Consider the following 19,999-nt stretch of genomic DNA (forward strand, 5'->3'; position numbering starts at 1 on the left):
TCTACAGCTTGTCTGTATATAGAAATCTTTTTTTATCATGTTATCACAGGATTCTCTGTGATGCCTGTGTATGTTCTAACCTCACAAATAAAAACTTTTGCATAGAACAACTTCAACTGTTGTTTTGTTCTTCGGACACCTGACAACTATTCAAATTCATCTTTGCAGCGCACAAATGACAGGACAAAGAAGAGGAAAACACTGGACAAGCGCTGAAGATGAATCCTGCCTTTCCTCCCCTTTGTCGTGTCATTTGTGCGCTGCGAAGATGAATCTGTACCAACTAGCCCGGTTTTCTACGCGACTATTCTAATTTGCTTCGAAAATATTCGACCCCAGGATTATTCGCTTCGAATTCGCTTCGAACTAAAATATTACTATTCGCACAAGCCTACCTAAATTACTTTCCGTAACTCTTCGTCTGCACGTAATTGACCTTATACTTTCTACAAGTGTGCCAGTCGCACACGGATATGGAGTTTGATGCTCCAGGGTAGCGATGTCGCCGAAGCATCGTAAAGCCAATATACGGATTGCATTAGTGCTAGTACTGAGTTGTGTTGGCATCGTGGACCTTCGAAACTAACAAAGTTGGGCCGCATTCATTACAGCACGGTCGTTGTCGGGGTGCTGTTTTTGCTTCTTGATCGGTTCCCAACATGTCGGGCGACAGGTCAGCCGACCGGTTTTGTCGGCACCTTCAGTCGGCGAGCCAGTCACACTGCAGAGACTTTCCATCGGCTGACATGTTCGTGTCGCCGTCGGCGTAGTGTGACAACGCGGACTGGCAACTCGGCAGTTGGCTGATGGGTCGGCGACTTGTTGGCGTCCCTTTCGTGTCGTCATTGCCGTCGTGACAGCCTAGTGTGACCACGCCTTGGGGGCCCTCTTGCCGTTTTGCCCCGTGTCACTGGTGCATTGTGGGAAAGCCTGTCAACGCTGCCAGTGGAATGCAACGCATGTTTGTGTCAGCCGATTGTAGCTGCTCAGAGCACAATGCATTTGGTGTGCGGATAGGTCTGACTCGTTGCTGAGAATGCATCGTGCGTGTGTTTCGATCGATGCATTAATTGTTTTCAGCAGGGCACGATTTCATGCGTCCGAGTTTATTGAAACAAGTGCACCCTGTGCTTTCAAACTTCGAGAAACATTGTGAAAGAAATGCTCTTCGTTTTTGAACAGCACTCTTCGAATTAAAGCCAAACAGAATGTTGTGTTGCTCGCTTCAATGTTCAAAAGATTCATGCACTCGCACATCCCTCTGCGCAGCGGGTAATTTCACTGTTGCATTTTAGGCACGATGAAATTAGCCTTGGAAGAAAAAACAAGCAGTTCCCTAGTGGTTTCCCTGTTGCAGCAGTTTGTGCTAGCGCGGCGTATGGGCGTCCCTGCCTGCTGCGTGCCGCTAACTCTGCCTGGCTGGACTCTCCCTGTGCGCATGGGTCCAGCCCGGGTGTTCTCCTTCTGGACGACGTGCGAGTCGCTGGTGCCGGCGTTTGGGGACGTGTTCTCGTCGCTGGTGTTCAACGCGGCCCTCAGCTCCCAGCCGGGCCTGCCCTTCCTCATCGGGGCTGCCCTGCAGCTGTTCCCGCTCGCGGCGCTGCTGTGAGTGGCTCCGCTCTGCTGTGGGGGCATGGGGGGCAGGGCTGGGCCGCCTCACGGGCTCTGTGAGCCGGGGGGCTCCTCCCAGAGCAGCTGGGCAGGCAGGCGAATCAGTGTACCGACCGGGAGGGCGCTGTACAGGACCACTGCGAGGAGCACGCTCCTGCCGTGCTTTGAACGTGCAGGGGCAGGAAGCCAGGGGTGGCGTCCCCTGCGGCACGAAGCGAGGGCCTTTCGTGGCATCTCTTCTTTTGTGCCGAGCGAACACCTTTGCCAGAAGTCTCGGTGCAGGGATGAAGGCGGCTGAGCGTCGTGGCTTTTTATGAATCACTTGGAGAACCCCGCACGGGGCACCTTGAGTGATCTGGGTGACGGTCAGTGGCAACACCGCGTACCCCGAGCTCCCATACTTAAACTGTCACCTACCGTGGCGAGAAGTTTAAAGGGGAAGGGTTAGAAGCCGCAAACGGTGGCTCTCAAAGCCTTGGTCAAGCTTGTTTATCAGGCAGGGGGCTCCAGGACCTTGCTGAGCATGAGGGGAACCTCAGTGGACCTAATGCCCCCTACCCTCATTCCTACTATTGTCACAGTGTCAAAGCTGTCTTAAAGGAAGAACATGTTTATTAGAGCGAACTGGTGCTCCCCTAACAAGGATACACAGGCGGCGAAACAGCAGTCAACAAAGTGACGTGTGCAGACTGGTGTCGGCGAATCGAATACCGTGGCATCTGCTGTGCAGGCTTTTATCTTTAGGCGCAAGTGTTTCTCGAACCGTCGATTTACATCCAGAACATTGTAGATCAAAGAAGATTATTCTGGGCTATTAACGTTAACTCTTTTGCTACCGCACCTATTCAAAACAGTTGAAATTGATCGATACTTTGGGAGCGCCTTTTCATAGCGTTCCAGGCGTTGCTCGAACAAGTAAAGCTGTTCGGAGTTAGATCAGAAAATGGCCTTTCAAAATCAGTTTTGTTTTCATTTTTGCAACGAAAACGTAATTTTTGACACGTGTTTGAATCACCTGGGTGTGGAAAAGGGGCGTGGTCATCGTGCGTCACTGCTACCAATGAAGAATGCGTGCCACTCGTAATTACTCTTTACCAGTGTTTGTTTTTTGCTATCAGGGCGTGAATGGTGAACCAGCAAACGATTTTAAATCGTCAGGTTCGCACTCCGACAGTACCGTATAAACCGGATTATAGGTCGACCCGGTATATAGGTCGACCCCCTACCTTGAGGTGGGAAAAGTTCACAAAAAAATAATTCGGCACAGAAGCGCACTCACAATGTCTATATTTATTTTCGACGCCCGTCCGTCACTGCCACTCACTATGCCTGCCGAATTCACTCGTCCGAGCTCTCAGAGTCGTCCAAGGATGACTGCTTCGCACTGTCATCTTCCATGCCATCAGGCGCATTACTTCTGGAGCACTTCCTGAACGCTCTCGTAACCATGTCGTCGGGCAGCGACTGCCCAGAGAAGGACACCCAGCTTGACACGGTCGCAACCGGCCCGTATAGATCTTTTTGTTGTCGCCGGCTATCCACTCATTGTACAGTTCACAGAGCCCGTCCGCGCATGACCTCCGGAGCGATCGTGAGCGAAGTTCCTGGACGAAGTTCCCGGATGAAGTGCGCCGCTTTGTTCTCCAACTCGGGGTGCATCGCTTGACGTCCACGGAACGATCGGTTTCGGGGGTTGCATGCGCACAGCTTAGCTTTCTGGCTCCGCCAGTACCGCACACTTTTCTCCGAAATGCCTAACTGGCGTTGCGCCGCCATATTCCCATTCTCCTCGGTGACTCAATCGCCGTCAGCTTAAACGCCGCGGTGAACTGGCGTCGACTGCCGCCACTCACCTCGGAACAGAGACGTACAGAAATGTACGCACGCACGCACAATAAACGAGTAAAAGACGAAAAACTAGAGAAAAGCAAAATCAAATAAAGGCCTGATAGTGCGAGAGAGCAGTCCGACACAAATGGCGATGGCGACGGACTGCGCTTGCACATTGTTGCCAGGCGACGATTTACATTCTGCCAATGACTGCTATATAAGACGAGGGGTGACTTTTGTGCGGATTTTTTTGAAAAAAACTCGACCTATATTTCGGTTTATACGGTAATAATCTCAGAAATTGGCTGAAAATGTCAAGCAGTCCCTGTTTGCAAAGCTACTTAATGGTTTTAGGCAGTTTTGTTGCCTTTGTGCACGTTGTTCGAAGTGCTGTGGTAGTTCTATTTACCCCAGGACCATTCACGAACAGTTTACAACAGTTCGGGTTTCGTTTCTGCATTGTGAAATTCGTATTTAGCGCTACTACGCAGTTACCCAACTTCAAGGCTACCTGTTATGGCGCCTTGAGTGTCCGCGATTGATCCTCAAACAAAGCACGCCGCTCCTGCTTTCCACCCACCCTAACCCGATTTCTGTGATAAGAAATTCAGATGCAAGTCAAAAGATCGCACCCAGTCGCCAGATATCTGTTCGCTGAGGACAGCGCTTCAAACCAGCCTTGCACTGCCAGCTGTTCGCCTTCCAGTTTCCCCCGCACAGGGCACCTTGAGTAATCTTGGTGACGGTGTTGGCGACACCGCGGACCCCCAGCCCCCATACCCACACTGTAACCGACCGTGGCAATGAGTTTTAAGGTGAAGGGTAGAAATCTCAAACGGTGGCCGTCGGAGTCGTGGTCAAGCTCCGGCGGATGGGCTCCCTGTCTGTTTACCAGGCAGGGAGCTCCGGGACCTCTTTGACCATCAGGGTAAAGTCAAAGAAGAAAGTACCCCCGTCCGCTGCTTTATACTATGGTGCATGGTATTATCTAAGCCCCTTCTTCCAAATGATTGGCCCCCGAAAAGGGCCCGCACCGAAGCAATCTTTAAACCCCTACCGAACCCCGTCTTCAATAACCCTGACAACTTCCCTCGCTTCCTAGTCATGCAGACAGTTGACAAAGCCACCCCAATAACTTCGAAATCTGTGTTCCTGATCGCCAAGTTCATTGAAGGTATAGTTGGAAAAACTATGACGCAAAGAAACTTGCATCTGGTGACATGTTTATTGAGGTCAGAACTAAGGAACAATCTGCTAACCTTCTAAAACAAACAAGCATAGGTGACTTACAGATCACTGTAACACCTCACCGAACCCTCACCAGCTGCCAAGGTGTGCTCTCGGAAACTGAACTCATACATGAAACTGAGGCAGATATTCTTGAGGGCTTGCGTGAGCAAGGAGTGACTGGTGTTAGACGTATCACAATGAGGCGCGGTGGAACTGAGATCAAAACCAAACATATCATCTTGACTTTCGATCGTAGTACGCTCCCCGAATCTGTCAAAGCCGGGTTTCTCCACTGTCAGATAAGGGCGTACATCCTGAACCCGCGACGTTGCTTCAAATTTCAAAAATACGGGCACAGTAGCAACAACTGTTGAGGGCAAAACGTGTGCAAAATGCTCGAAGCACAACCACCAGGCAGATGAGTGTAATGCAACGCAATTTCACTGTGTTAACTGTGAAGGATCCCACCCTGCGTACTCCCGTTCTTGCAAAAAATTCAAAAATGAGAAAGAAATCATAAACCTCAAAGTGACCCCACAACCTGTCTTACCCAGAAGCTCGAAAAAGACATTCTATGCTTCCCTCAGGAAGTTACGCTGACGCTGCTCACTGGGGGGTGGGGCGGCGTCAGGTTTCTATGATGACCCAGTGCAGCAACGCTGACCTGGTCCCACCCCCGCCCCCCACTGGGCTGGCTTGTGCTGCTCAAAATGTTGTACCACAGCCTGTGGATTCCACTGCGGCTGAGGTGGCAACGAACACTGTAGGTGGAGACGGCTTGCCTTCCGCTCCTGCTGCGCTGTCGCCCTTGGGCGCAGTAGGCAGCGAGGTGGGGAGCCTTGCATCCACATCTACACGCACAACGCCGCTACAGCCGCCTTTGGCCCGCACGGCAAACACGAGTGCAACTCCCCGAGGTCCACGGCTAAATGAAGGAGATACTGCATTTACTCCTTTGCGGTCGGATGAAGAGATGGACGTAACACCCACGCCAGCTCGGTCAGCTGTTCATCGAAATAATAAAAACCAATCAACCATCTTATCTCTTCAGGAAACACACTTACAAACGTAAGAAACTTTCTGAAGCGCTATTCTGTGCTTAGGAAAGATAGGAACGACTGTTCTCACTCCTCAGGTGGTGTAGCTATAGTTATACAACATCCTATTCCTTGTCAATTTATCCCTTTGACCACAACCCTCGAAGTGGGTCCTGTACGTGTAATAATCGCCGACAGGTCAATAACGATAGCTTCAATATATATTCCCCCCGACTTTTGCCTTTGCAGTCCAGAAGTTGAATCCTTAATTAACCAGCTACCGGATCAATTCCTACTGGTGGGCGACTTTAATGCCCACAGCAAACTGTGGGGATCTGAACGCGCAGATGGCCGGGGCCGTTTAGTTGAAAGGTTCTTACTCTCATCTGGTGCGTGTATATTTAATCAAAAGAAATCAACATACTACAGCACAACACACAACACCTACTCGCACATCGACGTAGCAATAGGTTCATCCCTCCTCTTCCCTTTGTTCGAGTTCTTCCCTCTGCCCCGTCCTGTCCCAGAGGCTGGGCTGCCCGAGTGGACAGCTCAGCAGTCCCACAGCCCCACAGACACAAGCCGGGCCAGAAGCCAGGGTACTGGCTCCTGGCCCGGCTTCTGGCTCGGCTTCTGGCCCGATGGGGTGGGGGAGGCTTCGGGGCTAACGTGCAACTCAGCTGGTTCTGCCCCGGCTGCACAGGGGACGGTCGACACGCCCCAGACGAAGGCGCCGCCGGGAAGTGGCACTGCTGCAGGTGCGGCTCCTGCGCGGCAACGGCCTCGGGAACCCCCTCGACGCTCAAAGGGCACCGAAGGGCCGCGGAAAGCCTGGCCGTCCAACAGAGGGAGATGGGGAGATGGACTTGACCTCACCCACACCTTCTTGAATACAGGAGAGGAAACCCAAAAAGATCGGTATGGTGTGAATCATACAGTGGAACTGTCGTGGGTTGTTGCGTAACGTAGATGACATTCACGAATTGTTGGACAAGTCCCAACCGTCTATTATCTGTCTACAGGAAACTCATTTGTCTTGTATGTGCAATAATCCATTCAGAAAACACAGTCTTTACCGCAAAGACAGGACAAATTCACTTGTGTCTTGTGGAGGAGTGGCAATCGTCACTCCCCAGTGGATCCCAACAAACGAACTGAAGCTTGAAACCACTTTGGAGGCGGTAGCCATAAGAACACACATTGAAATAGCCCTCACGATTTGCTCCCTGTATATTCCACCAACCGTTCCAGTGACCCAGAACAATCTGTTAAAGGGACACTGAAGTGATATGTAAACATTGCGGGATTACTAGCGCAAATTGTACTCCGGAGTCCCCAGGCCATGTTTCGACCACTCTAGGCGCGTTTACGCGATTTTATTTAGTAGAAAAACTAATTCGAAAATGCTGTCCTCCTCTCTTTACGCTCGCCCATTTTCTGTGGCGTTTTCGTGTGACGTCAGGAGGGGATGAGCTGGCAATTGGCTGCGCCACGGCTGCGCTACTGCACGGCTCCCCGGCCGACAGAGCCAGTCGGCCCAGCGTTTCGTCCGCCGGCCGCCGGCGGGTCGTCGCAATCAAGGAGGTTAAAAAAAAATTGCTTGGTCGCAATTCGTTCGCTTAGTTGAAACGAAGCCAGGACACGTTTGTGAATGGAAGAATGTGCCTTTCTTTACTTGGTTTGTTTGTACACTGTATCTAGCTCCAAGTCAAGGTCGCTTCACACAAGCGCACATGCGACGCTTCGCTGACTGGTACGCCAGTAGAAAAATATAAGGCCTCTTGAAGGCGGGAGAAGAGTCAGCGAAGTCAATATAGTACTAAGGAAATAAAATCAACTGATATTTTTACCGTACAGCGTAAAACTAGGGCGCGGGAAGCACTTTTTTGCGCTGGGCGAATAAGCACAGCGGTCAGCAGCACGACTACGCATCTGCGAACGCTTTTCCGTCTACGAAATGCAATTGCTAGACGTGAGCTACTGTGGAAACTCGGGCGACGCTTACTGCACGATCGCAGTACAACAAATAGTCACCTAAGCTGCTTGAAACGCCAAAACTAAATAAAAGTGTAAACTGGTTGTACAATATATACCCTATATTAACTAGGCCTCCGCGTCCCCCTCCGTGGCTTAGTTGTCTGGGGCGCTAGGTATGTCATCGCAGATGTTTTGCAAGTCACGAGTTCGAATCCCCCTGGTTACATGCTTTTTTTTTTTGTAAGTTAACTTTTTTGTTTTCCGCTGATGTTTTCTATATTGAGTTCACCTTTTTTTGGGCCGCAACGTTCATGGCTACACGAACTAGTTCACAAAACGCGCGCAGGCTGGCACTGGCGCGCTAGCGAGTTCTCGTTGGCGTGCTGTTGCCATAAGCACCGACTGCTTGCAGGCAGTGGGCACAGGCCAGAATGAACAGACCCTTGGCCTGGTGCGAACACGCTTTTTACGATACAGGCATGAGGGAGGCAAGCTCCAAATATGGGGGAAAAGCGCACGACATTTGGGCGTCTGCGGGTACGCGGAGGGCGTTCATGCACTGAGTAGGTCTCGGCTAGTGAATGCTACGACTACAAGCCGTCCTGGGAGGCTTATCTTGTGCCTTTTACAGCCGACAACATGGCAGAAGCGCGGTACGATGATTACTGAGATATTGAGAATGCCCATCCAACAACGCCATTGGTTATGTTTTACAGAACCGAAACCGAAACCGAAACTTGTGTGATTGCTAACCTTAGGCATCGTCCAATCACGGCGCCCCTCCTCCCAACGTCACAGCCTTAGTTGGTGCGGCCGCCGCAAACCGCGCATGGTAGTTTTTTATTCTTTCGCGCTTTGTAAAATAATTACCGATTTGTCAACCGGATAAACGATGAAAAGTGTGCTAATTTGAGCCAGTCTACGCAGTGCAAGCAAAAACGGGAGCTTGACAAATTCACTTCAGTGTCCCTTTAAGACTCATAGATGAGTTGCCTGAGCCTTTCCTGTTGCTGGGGATCTCAATTCGCACAATGTACTGTGGGGAAGTGCTAGAAGGGACACACGAGGCCGACTTATCGAGGCTGTAGTGGCGGCAACTCCTTTGCATTTATTCAATAATGGGAGTCCCACTTACATCTGCTCATCAACCAGCACCGAATCATGCATCGACATCTCCCTTGCAACGCCATCCCTAAGTGCTTTTTTCACTTGGTCGACACTCCAAAATCCTCTCGGGAGTGACCACTACCCAATTTTTCTGGACTCGGCAACAACAGTACCCATGCTACCAGAGCGCACCAAAAGGTGGAAGTTGGAGCAGGCTAACTGGTCTCTGTTTGAACGAGCATGCGAAATTGAATTGCACAAAATACAGGACTTGAGTGCGGATGAAGCTTGCAGCCTGCTAATACCTTCACGGCTCTTGGAAGCTGCAAAAGTGTCTATTTCCCTACTCCTCCGGGACACTCCCCAGGAGGTCAAAGCCGTGGTGGAACTCTGAATGCAGGGACGCCCGTAGGGAGCAGAATTGCGCATGGTCCCGTTTCAGACGCTGCCGAATGTCTAGTAAACTTCAAGCGACTCAGAGCAGAGGCACACAAGATAAGACGGCAGTCCAAAAAGGCTTCATGGCAGCGCAACGTGAGTTTTATAAATAGTAGCATTAGTGCATAAACGGTCTGGGATAGGGTCAGGAAAGTGAGTGGCACTTACAACGCATTTACCATGCCGCTTTTTGGTGGTAACAGAGGCCTTGCCGAGCAGGCGAACATTCTAGCTGAATATTTGCCAAAGTGTCTAGTTCACCTCAGTACTCTGAATCATTCCTCCGGTGTAAAGAACGGGCTGAAAAAAGAATAATTATGATAAACTTGAGTAATGAGGATGCATATAATGCGCCTTTTTCCGTGGCTGAACTACACCTGGCGATTGCTCAGGGTAAAAGTCGGCCTGCAGGACCCGACCGGATTCATTATGAAATGTTAAGACATCTGACCCCAGAAACCTCAAATTGATACTGCATTTCTTTCATAAAATATGGTTTGAAGCCTACTTTCCGGTAGTGTGGCAGGAAACCATCATGCTCCCACTACTGAAGCCAGGTAAAGACCGCAGTGAACCAGCAAGCTACAGGCCAATTGCCTTGACACGCTGCCTCGGGAAATGTTTTGAACGGATGATCAACAAGCGGCTCACACACTTTCTGGAAGAAAATCACGTTATTGGTGCCCTTTAGTTTGGTTTCCGTGCAAGGCACTCAACAACCAACCACCTTCTCCGTTTAGAAACTAAAATTAGGGAGTCCTTTGTTCAACAAAAGCACTGTGTGTCCATATTTTTTTACTTGTCCAAGGCTTATGACACCACATGGAAACATGGTGTAATGCTAGATCTGCAGGGGTATGGTGTAAAAGGCAGAATGCTTGGGATGCTGAAAAGTTACCTTTCCAGTCGCTCTTTTCGGGTGAAATTTGGAACAGTATTATCGGATGTGTACACTCAGGAAAATGGTGTACCTCTGGGAGGTGTTCTCAGCGTTACATTGTTCCTAATCAAACTAAACTCAGTTGCGCGTGTAATGCCGAAATGTTTGATGTCTTCACTTTATGCGGATGATATTCAGATCAGCTTTTCCTCGTGCAACTTAGCATCCTGCGATAGGCAATTGCAAATTGGTATAAACCGTCTAGTGCAGTGGGCTGAGGAAGAAAAAACAGTCCGTGTGCCTTTCAGTCTGTACTGAGGAGTTGTGTTAGATCCTCAGCTGCGCTTTAAATCGGCCCAAATCCCTGTTCGAATTGAGCACAAATTTGTTGGTTTAATATTTGACCAAAAGTTAACATTTCAAAGCCACGTTGATTATCTAAAACAAAAATGCCTGAAATCAATTAATGTTTTAAAGCAATTATCCTATAGAACCTGGGGCTCAGATCGTACCTGCCTTTTGCGGCTGTGCAAAAGTCTAATTTGTTCCCAGTTGGATTATGGCTGCTTTATCTACGGATCTGGTCCCCAATCTGTACTCAAAGCTCTCGACCCCATTCACCACTCAGACTTGAGAATAAGCACCGGAGCTTTCCGGACATCTCCGGTGCAAAGCCTGTATGCAGAAACCAATCAATGGTCACTTAACAAACGGAGAGTAGTACTCCTTGGAAACATGTACATAATGAGAATTCTTTCCTGCACCACTCACCCTTGTCGACAGCTGTTTTTGAAACCTCGCTTTGAAACTGTCTTTACCAACAAGCCTCGGACTATTCCAACCATGTTTTTCAGGTACTGCGTTCTAATGAAGCCCTTGACTTTTATGTAATGATTCCATGCGGTCCATGCTGGTCACCCACAGAACCGGCTATGCTCCATGGAAGTACCGCAAGCCAATATGTGACTTTTCCTTGCTGAAGTGCAATAAGCGCAACACTCCAAAGGAACTACTGCAGCGAGAGTTCTTAGATCTTCAGTTCAGGTATGCTGGATGTGCTACTTACCGTATTTACTCGCGTAATTTGCGCACTTTTTTTCCCGAATTTAGGGCCTCAAAAAGGGGGTGCGCACATTACGCGGGTATATTGCGAAAAGTCCAAAATAACGTGTAAATGGTCCTAACGTGGACTATACAAATAAGAGAAAATAGAGTAGGATAGCAAAAGCGAACGATACTCGTTTATTTAAGGGGGGACGAGGGTCTTAAAACTAACTTTTTTATTTATGGGTAGAAACTTATGAAAATTTGCACACGGATGTGTTTTTCTCTGTAGATTTCAAATATGCAATTATATTTGAGCTGGTGCTGTTAGTTCAAAAGTTATCATACAAAGTCTAAACCGCAATTAGGTAATTTCTTACGCAGCTTTAATGAACTTTCGCATTGCATTTTGTCGCTTTTAATTACATGAATGGATAGCCAGAGAGTTCCCATACCCGATGACATTCTTCGTTTTTCTCTAAAGTCACGGCATCCTAAAAAAATATGTCAAGTACAAAAAATGGCAATATTGGATATTTTGGCTCATCAAAATAACTGCAAGTCATTATTTATGCGTAGCCTAAACAGAAAAACTAAGAATGTCATCGGCTGCCTCAGGCTGTACTGAAAAAAATGGTACCAAGATTGACCTTATGAAGCAAGAAGAAGTTTCCAAAAAGCTGCGTAAGGCTGAGGGAAGTGACCAAAAATATGAAACTGAGAAAACTGCATTTGAAGTTTGGCCATGTGTTATGAGATGAACCGTCAGTAGTGTAGCTTCAAAATTTCCCAGTAACAAAGACATGTTCTTCCCATTTTCAAATCTGTCTTTGGATTCCAAAAATGTCAACTAGAACTGGAGATACAAAAGGCGAAGTAACGGACCCCATCAGGAATTTAGCAATATTTATCGACTTCGAATCGGTTGGCATTTTGTTAGCGTTGTTATATCTGGTGGTGTCTTGCTGGCGTCGTGAAAACTGCAACAGTCCTTCGTGAAGTGCCATCATCTATTACAGTGCACTGTGGTACCCAGAATATTGTGTACGGCAAAAGTGTGAGGGTGAAACTTGCTTTAGGGGCCCCCCTTTTTTTGTTCTTTGGTGAGGCTATTTCATTCGCGGTTTTTATGCTGGAAGTTTGAGAGGATACAGGGGTGGGACACTGCGCAGTGCGTTTTCCGCAAATGCATCATGTTGTTGGCCCTCAAAAGAGTCTTTTGGGGAAAATAAATGTAGCCGAAAGGCAAACTTTCTTGGCCTATGGGGATAAACCCATAGACGCCTTTTTCCTTCAAGCCGTGCATGGTGCGGCTATCTCCATCGGACATCACGGTTGTGTACCGCAGCCCATTCTTGGAGAGCGAGCGCTTGAACATTATCGGGGCTGCCTCTACCTCCATGCGTCCTGCACCACAGTCAATGTTTCGCTGGCACTCATGGTCTGCCAGCCAATCTTCGTAGCCCTCATCTGAAGCTTTGGGTCTGATGGCGCAACCTAAGCAAAAGTTAGGACTACATGATCAATCACCAAGCCGGTGTACACTTCAATGATGCAGCCCACTCCAATGTGTGACAACCGTCCCCTTGTCATCCATGCGCCATCAAACATCACATCTATGTTGTTTGGCGGCTGACCAAGGTCCGAGTACAAGTCCTTGATGGCATGCACACTATCAGCTTCAGAGGCTGCTGCAGTGTCCTCGCAAACCTGAACCACTTTCCTCAAGTGCGCTTGGAATGTCTTGTGGTGCAGGCCTCTGTGGGACAAGTTCATACCAGCACAAAAATCTGACAGAGCAGTCACCCCCTTCCCGATGCTTTGAATACTTTTCTAAGCCCTCATATTCACTTCAAAAAGAGTGATATTGCCAGATCCTTCGGTCCTTGGCGAGGAAAAACGTTCCACACGGTGTTCACAAACCGAGTACGTCACCTCGAGCTTCACGGCGAGGCCGTACTGCCGGTCAGGCTTCCTCAAATCCGGCGCCGCCAGCCCGCACTTGCCGCACCTGATGTGCGCAAAAAGGTCCTTCAGCATTGCAAAATCCACTAAGACAAAATCTGTGCCGGATTCTTCCTCTCAGTGCGCCAAATCCACTTCAAGGAGGTCGAATTTTCGCTGCTTTGCTGACTTGGTCTCCATTCCGCGCTTGACCTCGTCCGCGTGTTCCGTACGCGCGGCGATCTCCTCCGCCGTGTAATACCTCGTGTCAAGCCGGCAGGACGTGCTTGGACCAGGTATGGATTCCGGAGGTGGTTGGTCAGGCGATGGGGCAGGCGAGGCAATATGAGGCGGCGAACAATTCTCCTCCGGCGGAGTCGAGCGGCCCGAAGTCGCACCACGCGACCTTGGGATAGGCGGACGACGCTTTCGCTTCCCGTGCGCATGACGGGTCGTCGTCTTCAAACGTACGTCTCCTGGCATCATTCACGAAAGTATGCGATGGAAGAATTAGAAGAAACTGTAAAAAAAAAACTCCTCTAAGCGAGCGCTGCGCCAGAAGAGCGGACTCCGTCAGACGCGCGTAGCAGACGCCATGATGGCGACCGCCATGACAGCAGTCGCGCCGACCAATGGGAGGGGTCGTATGGCGAACTCAAACCGCGCGCGCCCGCTCTAGCCAATCGGCGGCCGAGAAGGTGCCTTCGGAAAACTGGCAAGGGCGGTCGTTCTACTCAAGCGACGCCATTTTGAGATATCGCAAAATGCGCACAAAGAAACAAGCTTCAAAACAAGACCAAGATGGCGGCGATCGGTCGGCTGCTTCGCCTGCGGGGCGCGCGGGAATTTGAAGCAACTTTTGCCCGATTCGGGGCATTTCGTGGCCCTCGAGGCGTTTCAAAACATGATTTTAGAGTATTTCCCGATGGAATTTCGCGTTGATATTTTGAAGGCAGGTGCTTGAAGGTACAATAATTCCAAAAATTGGATTTTCTCAAAATCGATATTTTGGCCATTTTTGACCATTCTAAGACCCGCGTCCCCCCTTAAACACGTACACAGTCAAAAGTACACAAAAGTAGTTGAAAGTACACAGTCAAAAGTACCTACAAAAGTCCAGTCTGGTTGTGGTCTAGTCCGAATCGCTCGTTAAGAAATCCGACTCCGAGTCGTCGTCACGGCCGCCATCACTGCCCTCCGAAAGCGCATCGTCCTCAGTTCCGTCGAGTGCATTCGACAGCCCCGTCTTTTTGAAGCTGTGCTCCACGATGCTGGGTGAGACCATGTCCCACACTGCCACAATCCACTCGCAGACCGTCTCCAGTGGCGGTCGCTTTATCCTCCCAGTGGGAGTGAGCCCGTGCTCTCCGCTGGCCATCCACTCGACGTACATCTTGCGCACGTAGTCCTTGAAGGGTTTGTTGACCGACACATCCAAGGGCTGCAGGACAGATGTTAGGCCACCTGGAATAACGGCCAGGTGGGTCTGCATGCCGCACAACTTCTCCTTCACACTCTCCACAAGATGCCTTTTGAAGCTGTCGAGCACCAACAGCGATGGCAGTCGCAGCAAGCCCCCGGTCTCTTGCCCCAGACAGTGTCGATCCAGTCCTACATCAGCTCCTCGTTCATCCACCCGTTTTCTTGAGCACGGATGTGAATGCGGGCCCCCCGCTTCATTTTGGGCACTGTCTTCCTCTTGAAGATGACGAAGGGCGGGAGTTTGCGGCCATCCGCTGTCACGGCAAGCATCAGCGTGCAGCGTTGTTTTTCGCAGCCAGTGGTCTTGATGGGCACAGACGAGACGCCTTTCTCGTTCACTGTGGTGTTGGGCGGCATGTCGAACGTCAGTGGCGTTTCGTCAGCGTTCCCAATCTGGGACATGATGAAGTTCCCCGTTCAGCGTAATCCAATCACGAAGCGGTGAAACAACACAATTTTCTCCTCGTAGTCCTGCGGTAACCGCTGGCAAAGGGTCGTTCTCCGTCTGAGAGACAGTTGGTGGCGTCTCATGAAGCGCGTCACCCAGCCTCTGCTCACCTTGAATGCCGCAGCAGGGATCCCTTTCTCGTGCGCAATCTTCCTTGCTTCAAACTGTAGCATCTCGCACGACACGGCAAGACAGGACGACCTCATCTGTCGAACATACTTCAACAGCTCTTCTTCCACGGCAGGAAACTTTCCCTGCTTTGGTCACCGAAACGCCCTCCTTCCAGGTTTGGTATTTTGGAGGGAACTCTTCTGCTTCTTCCAATACCGCCCGTGGCTCTCGTTCACGTTGAAGTGCTTTGCAGCGGCACGGTTCCCTTTTTCCTCGGCAAACTCAATGACACTGAGTTTGAATTTCGCCGTATAGTTATTGTAGCCCATCGCTGCTGTAGCAAAAGGTGACTGATTGACGGCGACGGCAAAACGTGAACACAAAGGGAGGATTCCGTCGCAGCGCGTACGCAGGAAAGAGGCACAGGATTCTCTCGCAGCACGAACGCAGGAAAGAAGAGGCGGCAAGGCGACACCGCGGCAGGGCTGATACGCCCTCTCACACCTCCGATGCAGAAATTAGTGCTTCGGACTCCGCGTCTGTCTTTGTGTGTGTTGTGTGCGAGTTCTCACGGCGCAAAAGAAAGGAAAGGAGGAGGAAAGCACACGCTCGAGCAGTTGCGACTCCCAGCGGAAAGGACGAGAGGAAGGGTGTGCATGTGTGGGGAAGGGCAGAGCAGGGGAATGTAGCCGGGTAGGGCGCCTGGATGTTCCTCCTCGCCTGCGCTCCGTCACGGAGGGGCGGAGTGGAGGCGCACCCAGACACGGAGAAGGGAAGAAGTGAGAAGAGAATGAAGGGACTATTGGCGCGCAGCATCGTGTATCACTGCGCTCCCATGCGCCATGCCGCCGTCCAAAGCGTGGTTGTTTGTGCGCACGTGCCAATGGGTTCTCTTGGGCGAGACAGGGAGCGCAAAATATGCGAGTAAAATTCTTTTTCTCTAAACTTGGAAAAAAACTTAAGGGTGCACAAATTATGCGAGGGCGCAAATTATGCAAGTAAATACGGTACTTCTCAGATGGTTCTAAAGGAGAAAGGCATGTGGGAGCAGCTGCAATTGGACCTTATTACAAAGACCTGACGATAGTATCTTCACTGCCAAACTGCATGCCATACAGCTCACTTTAAACAAAGTATGCACTGAAAGGATACTTGTCAATGTGTAAATGTGGGCTAGTTGGTTCGAACTGTGAAACATGGTTAAAGGAGCCATGAAGAGAAAACACAAGTTTGGTTCATTCGAAAGGTTGCCTCGTTAGAACCATAACGACACCACTTATAACGCAAACTTCGCTCAAATAAGCTACATAATTAGGAAAAAAGGAAATGACCAAGCGACCCACCAGCTCATTTTCCGCAACAGAACCTATGATGTCACTCGAGAATGCTCTGCGATTGGCGGAGGCCGGCAAAAGCAAACGCATGTTAGGCAGGGCTTACAGTTTGCATAGCGAGCTAAATGCCCGTGAAACATACTGCACATTCCTTTTATGACACTAAGAACGGTGGAGTAAACGGTTTAAGTTCCGAATAAACACGCAAGCGTGTGCGCCAATGCGTATGAAACTACCGCTAGCCGAACTCAACATCTCGCCGTGGCCACCGTCGCGCAGACGAATATTCGGGTTCGAGGCTCTTCGGGACCAACGAACCATCCCAGCACGCACAGCCGCGACCTTGCTTGGTATCGTAATCCCTTCACAGGAGGTTGGCCGTCATATCGCCAACCAGCAAAGGTAAAAATAGAAACGAGGGGAGTAAGGAACAGCAACCAGCGACGAGATAGTGACAGTCGTCGCAGTTTCGGAATGGTGTTGGCTTGCTGCTATTGTTAGGAGCTCGTTTCCAGTTTACAACCACTGAAAACTTCAGTTTGTTCGAGTACTTTACAATGAAATTTTGTTGCTACGTTTTGAAATGCCCATGTAGTACGGGCAAATCGTCGAGGGAGTGCGACATCCCCACCGGTGAAGAGATTTCCTTTCATGTGCTGCCAAACGACGAACCGCGGCGAAGCAAGTGGCTACGTTTTGTGAACTTTGCAAACGGAGAAGAAAGGGAGCTAAAGGAAGTACGAGTGTGCTCGCTTAATTTCCGACGAAGTGATTACGGCAGGGACCCTTACGTTAGCTCACTCCTGGGACATGCTGGCGCTCGTCGCCGACTTCGTCAAATCGCCGTAAACGCGCTGACCATGGGGGAAAAAATGCCGTACACAGCGCGCATTGACGCTCGTATCTTTCTGGTCGGAGCAGAGAGCTCGTGCGAATGGCCTTCCATACACGACACCGGCCAACTGGCATAAGAGATACTGCTACTAAAATTGAACTATTATTAACTGTAATAAATATACGGCACATACGTACCAGTCTGTATTCGTCCGTCGCGACGGGGCTGACGAGGCAGCGGTGCCGACGGCAGGGCGTTCGTCTGTTGTGGCTATCGCGGAATGGTCGCTTTCCCGTCCACCGCGTATCCCACAACTCCTGCTGCTCGTGCACTTAGAAGCATTGAGCGTTCAAGTGGTGTGAGGTTGTTAAATGCAAGCCCGAGCTCCTCGGCGAGAGTTTTGTTCTCCGGATCAGGCGATTCCATGACTAGGGCTGCGGATGCACTAGGTTTTACTAGTATTTTTAAAATCGCCGCCGTCTCGGTTTTGGCACGAGTTGCCCGCGTGTGGGTGCTATATGGAGTCGACATACTAAGTATCTGTTTCATGGACCGGCTCGTATGATGCCATTGTTCACGTCACCAAATGTGCAATTTTAGCGGGAAATTTAATATTTTGGCTTAAATTGCCTCATTTCTCAGTGAATAAAGCATCATTTGTTTCCGGGAAAGCGCTTGGGGTACTATGAAACACCTAATCTTTCGAATAAAACAAACTCTTGTTTTCTCTTCATGGCTCCTTTAAGTAGCGCGGTAGGGCAAAAGTAGAGACCACACAGGACTGGCGCTAGACATCAACTGAATTTTTACTACACGTATCGAAATATATATACGGGAGCGCGCATGCGTGAACATGCTCAAAATACAAAAAAAAATCATGACAGGGTCAAGTGGTGCATTCCGTTACACACGTGGCAAGTTCCCATTCAGATACCCTATTTCCTTTTTTGACAACCTAATAGATGCCGTGCTTACACACTTATCACCGCCTTTCATCATGCGCCACGCTTCAAACAATTCACGGCTGGCTTGGTCCTTAAAACAACGCAATATTTGTGTCTTCTCGTAAAGTGGAACACAGTGTGGAACGCACCGGCAGCTCCTCGGGAAGTAATAGCATCAGTGGTTGAAAGCCTATTGCGTGACGTCAAGGGCGAGATGAACCTCGCAAAGCAAAGAGGCCTGTGGTCGTCCCCTACGTACACAATTTCTCTCACCGCCTTAAAAAGGTCGCGGGGAAATGTGGTGCCGACGTTGTGTTCTCCGCCCCCGATAAACTAGCACGAATGTGCTCCGCGGTGAATGGCGAGAAAAAGGGCAACCGCTCTCCTAAGAGGCATCCCACGCAGTTTGTTGGTTGCAAACAAGGTGTTGTATACGAAGTGCCTCTATCTGGTGGAAAATGCTATATCGGGCAGACCGGTAGGGGCATTAACGACAGGCTCCGGGAGCACCGTACAGCTGTTCAAGCGCTCGCTGCGGGGGGCCATTTAGCTGACCATTGCCGCCGCTGCCGGTGCGTTCCACACTGTGTTCCACTTTACGAGAAGACACAAATATTGCGTTGTTTTAAGGACCAAGCCAGCCGTGAATTGTTTGAAGCGAGGCGCATCATGAAAGGCGATGATAAGCACGGCATCTATTAGGTTGTCAAAAAAGGAAATAGGGTATCTGAATGGGAACTTGCCACGTGTGTAACGGAATGCACCACTTGACCTTGTCATGATTTTTCTTTGTATTTTGAGCAGGTTCACGCATGCGCGCTCCTGTATATATATTTCGATACGTGTGTTCAGTTGATGTCTAGCGCCAGTCCTGTGTGGTCTCTACTTTTGTCCCGTCCCTACCGCGCTACTTGACCATGTTTCACAGTGAAAGGACACCGCAGTCAATCATCTTCTCTGACTCTCTCAGCGCACTAGCAGCCCTGTGTTCAGGAAACAGGACCAAAAATGCATGGACTGTAGCAAAAATCACTTAGGCGTGAGCTTCTGTTGGCTACCGAGTCATGTAGGGATTGACGGCAATGAAAAGGCAGATTCCCTTGCAGCCCAGGCAAAAGAGCTCGAGGTGACGGAAACTCGTTTACCCTACCAGGATTGCAGACGGAGACGAAGATTATCAATAACCAAGAAGTGGCAGTCTGAATGGACAGAACTCAATGAAAACCAGCTCCACCTTGTGAGGCCGCACCTGAGGGAGTGGCAGAGCTGCAGACACAAAGAAAGACTTGTAGGGGTGGTGCTATGTCGCCGAAGAACTGGGCACATGCGCTTGGCCCACAACTTCCTGTTGCTGGGAGAGGACCCTCCCGAATGTGAGCAATGCGGGAAGCGCCTGGCAGTAATACCATACCTGCCAGGTTTCCCGAATTATCCGGGAGATTCCCGGATTTTGATGGTCTGGTACGATTGTGCGGTCGAAACAAAAATTCCCCGAATACACACCCATGTTTGGTTTAACCTTTCTCCCAGTCTAGCCACATTGCACTGCAGCTAGCTGACAAGTCAATCACGTCCTACACCACTGGACATCGTAATAGCTTATAAAGCATAGTTGTCAATGCGTGCAAGTTGAACTGGTCAGTACCACAGAAACTCTGAATGCGAGAGGCAGTTCAGCATGGTAAAACAAAATGGCCCCCAGTTCCGAGCATCAAGTTCTGGCACAATCCGAGCTAAGTTGCGTTCT

The 19,999-nt window shown here is 49.8% G+C and overlaps 1 protein-coding gene across 6 annotated transcripts in view; it reads left to right on the forward strand.

Annotated features, from left to right (window-relative positions):
* Nucleotides 1–19,999, forward strand: part of LOC144177714 (putative peptidoglycan muropeptide transporter SLC46) — a 101,830-nt gene that overhangs the window by 62,058 nt on the left and 19,773 nt on the right. For 5 of the 6 annotated variants that reach the window (XM_077705288.1, XM_077705289.1, XM_077705287.1 and 2 more), the window contains 2 exons: nt 1,449–1,605; nt 6,412–6,626. In XM_077705288.1, the coding sequence (XP_077561414.1) occupies nt 1,449–1,605; nt 6,412–6,598 (344 nt within the window). In that variant the 3' untranslated portion in view covers nt 6,599–6,626. The remainder of the gene's footprint in view (nt 1–1,448; nt 1,606–6,411; nt 6,627–19,999) is intronic. The other variant, XM_077705285.1, reaches the window with a different exon arrangement.

This window comes from Haemaphysalis longicornis, unplaced genomic scaffold (assembly GCF_048455015.1).
Source record: "Haemaphysalis longicornis isolate Haplotype H1 unplaced genomic scaffold, Haemaphysalis longicornis Haplotype H1 scaffold_30, whole genome shotgun sequence".
Classification (NCBI taxonomy): domain Eukaryota; kingdom Metazoa; phylum Arthropoda; class Arachnida; order Ixodida; family Ixodidae; genus Haemaphysalis; species Haemaphysalis longicornis.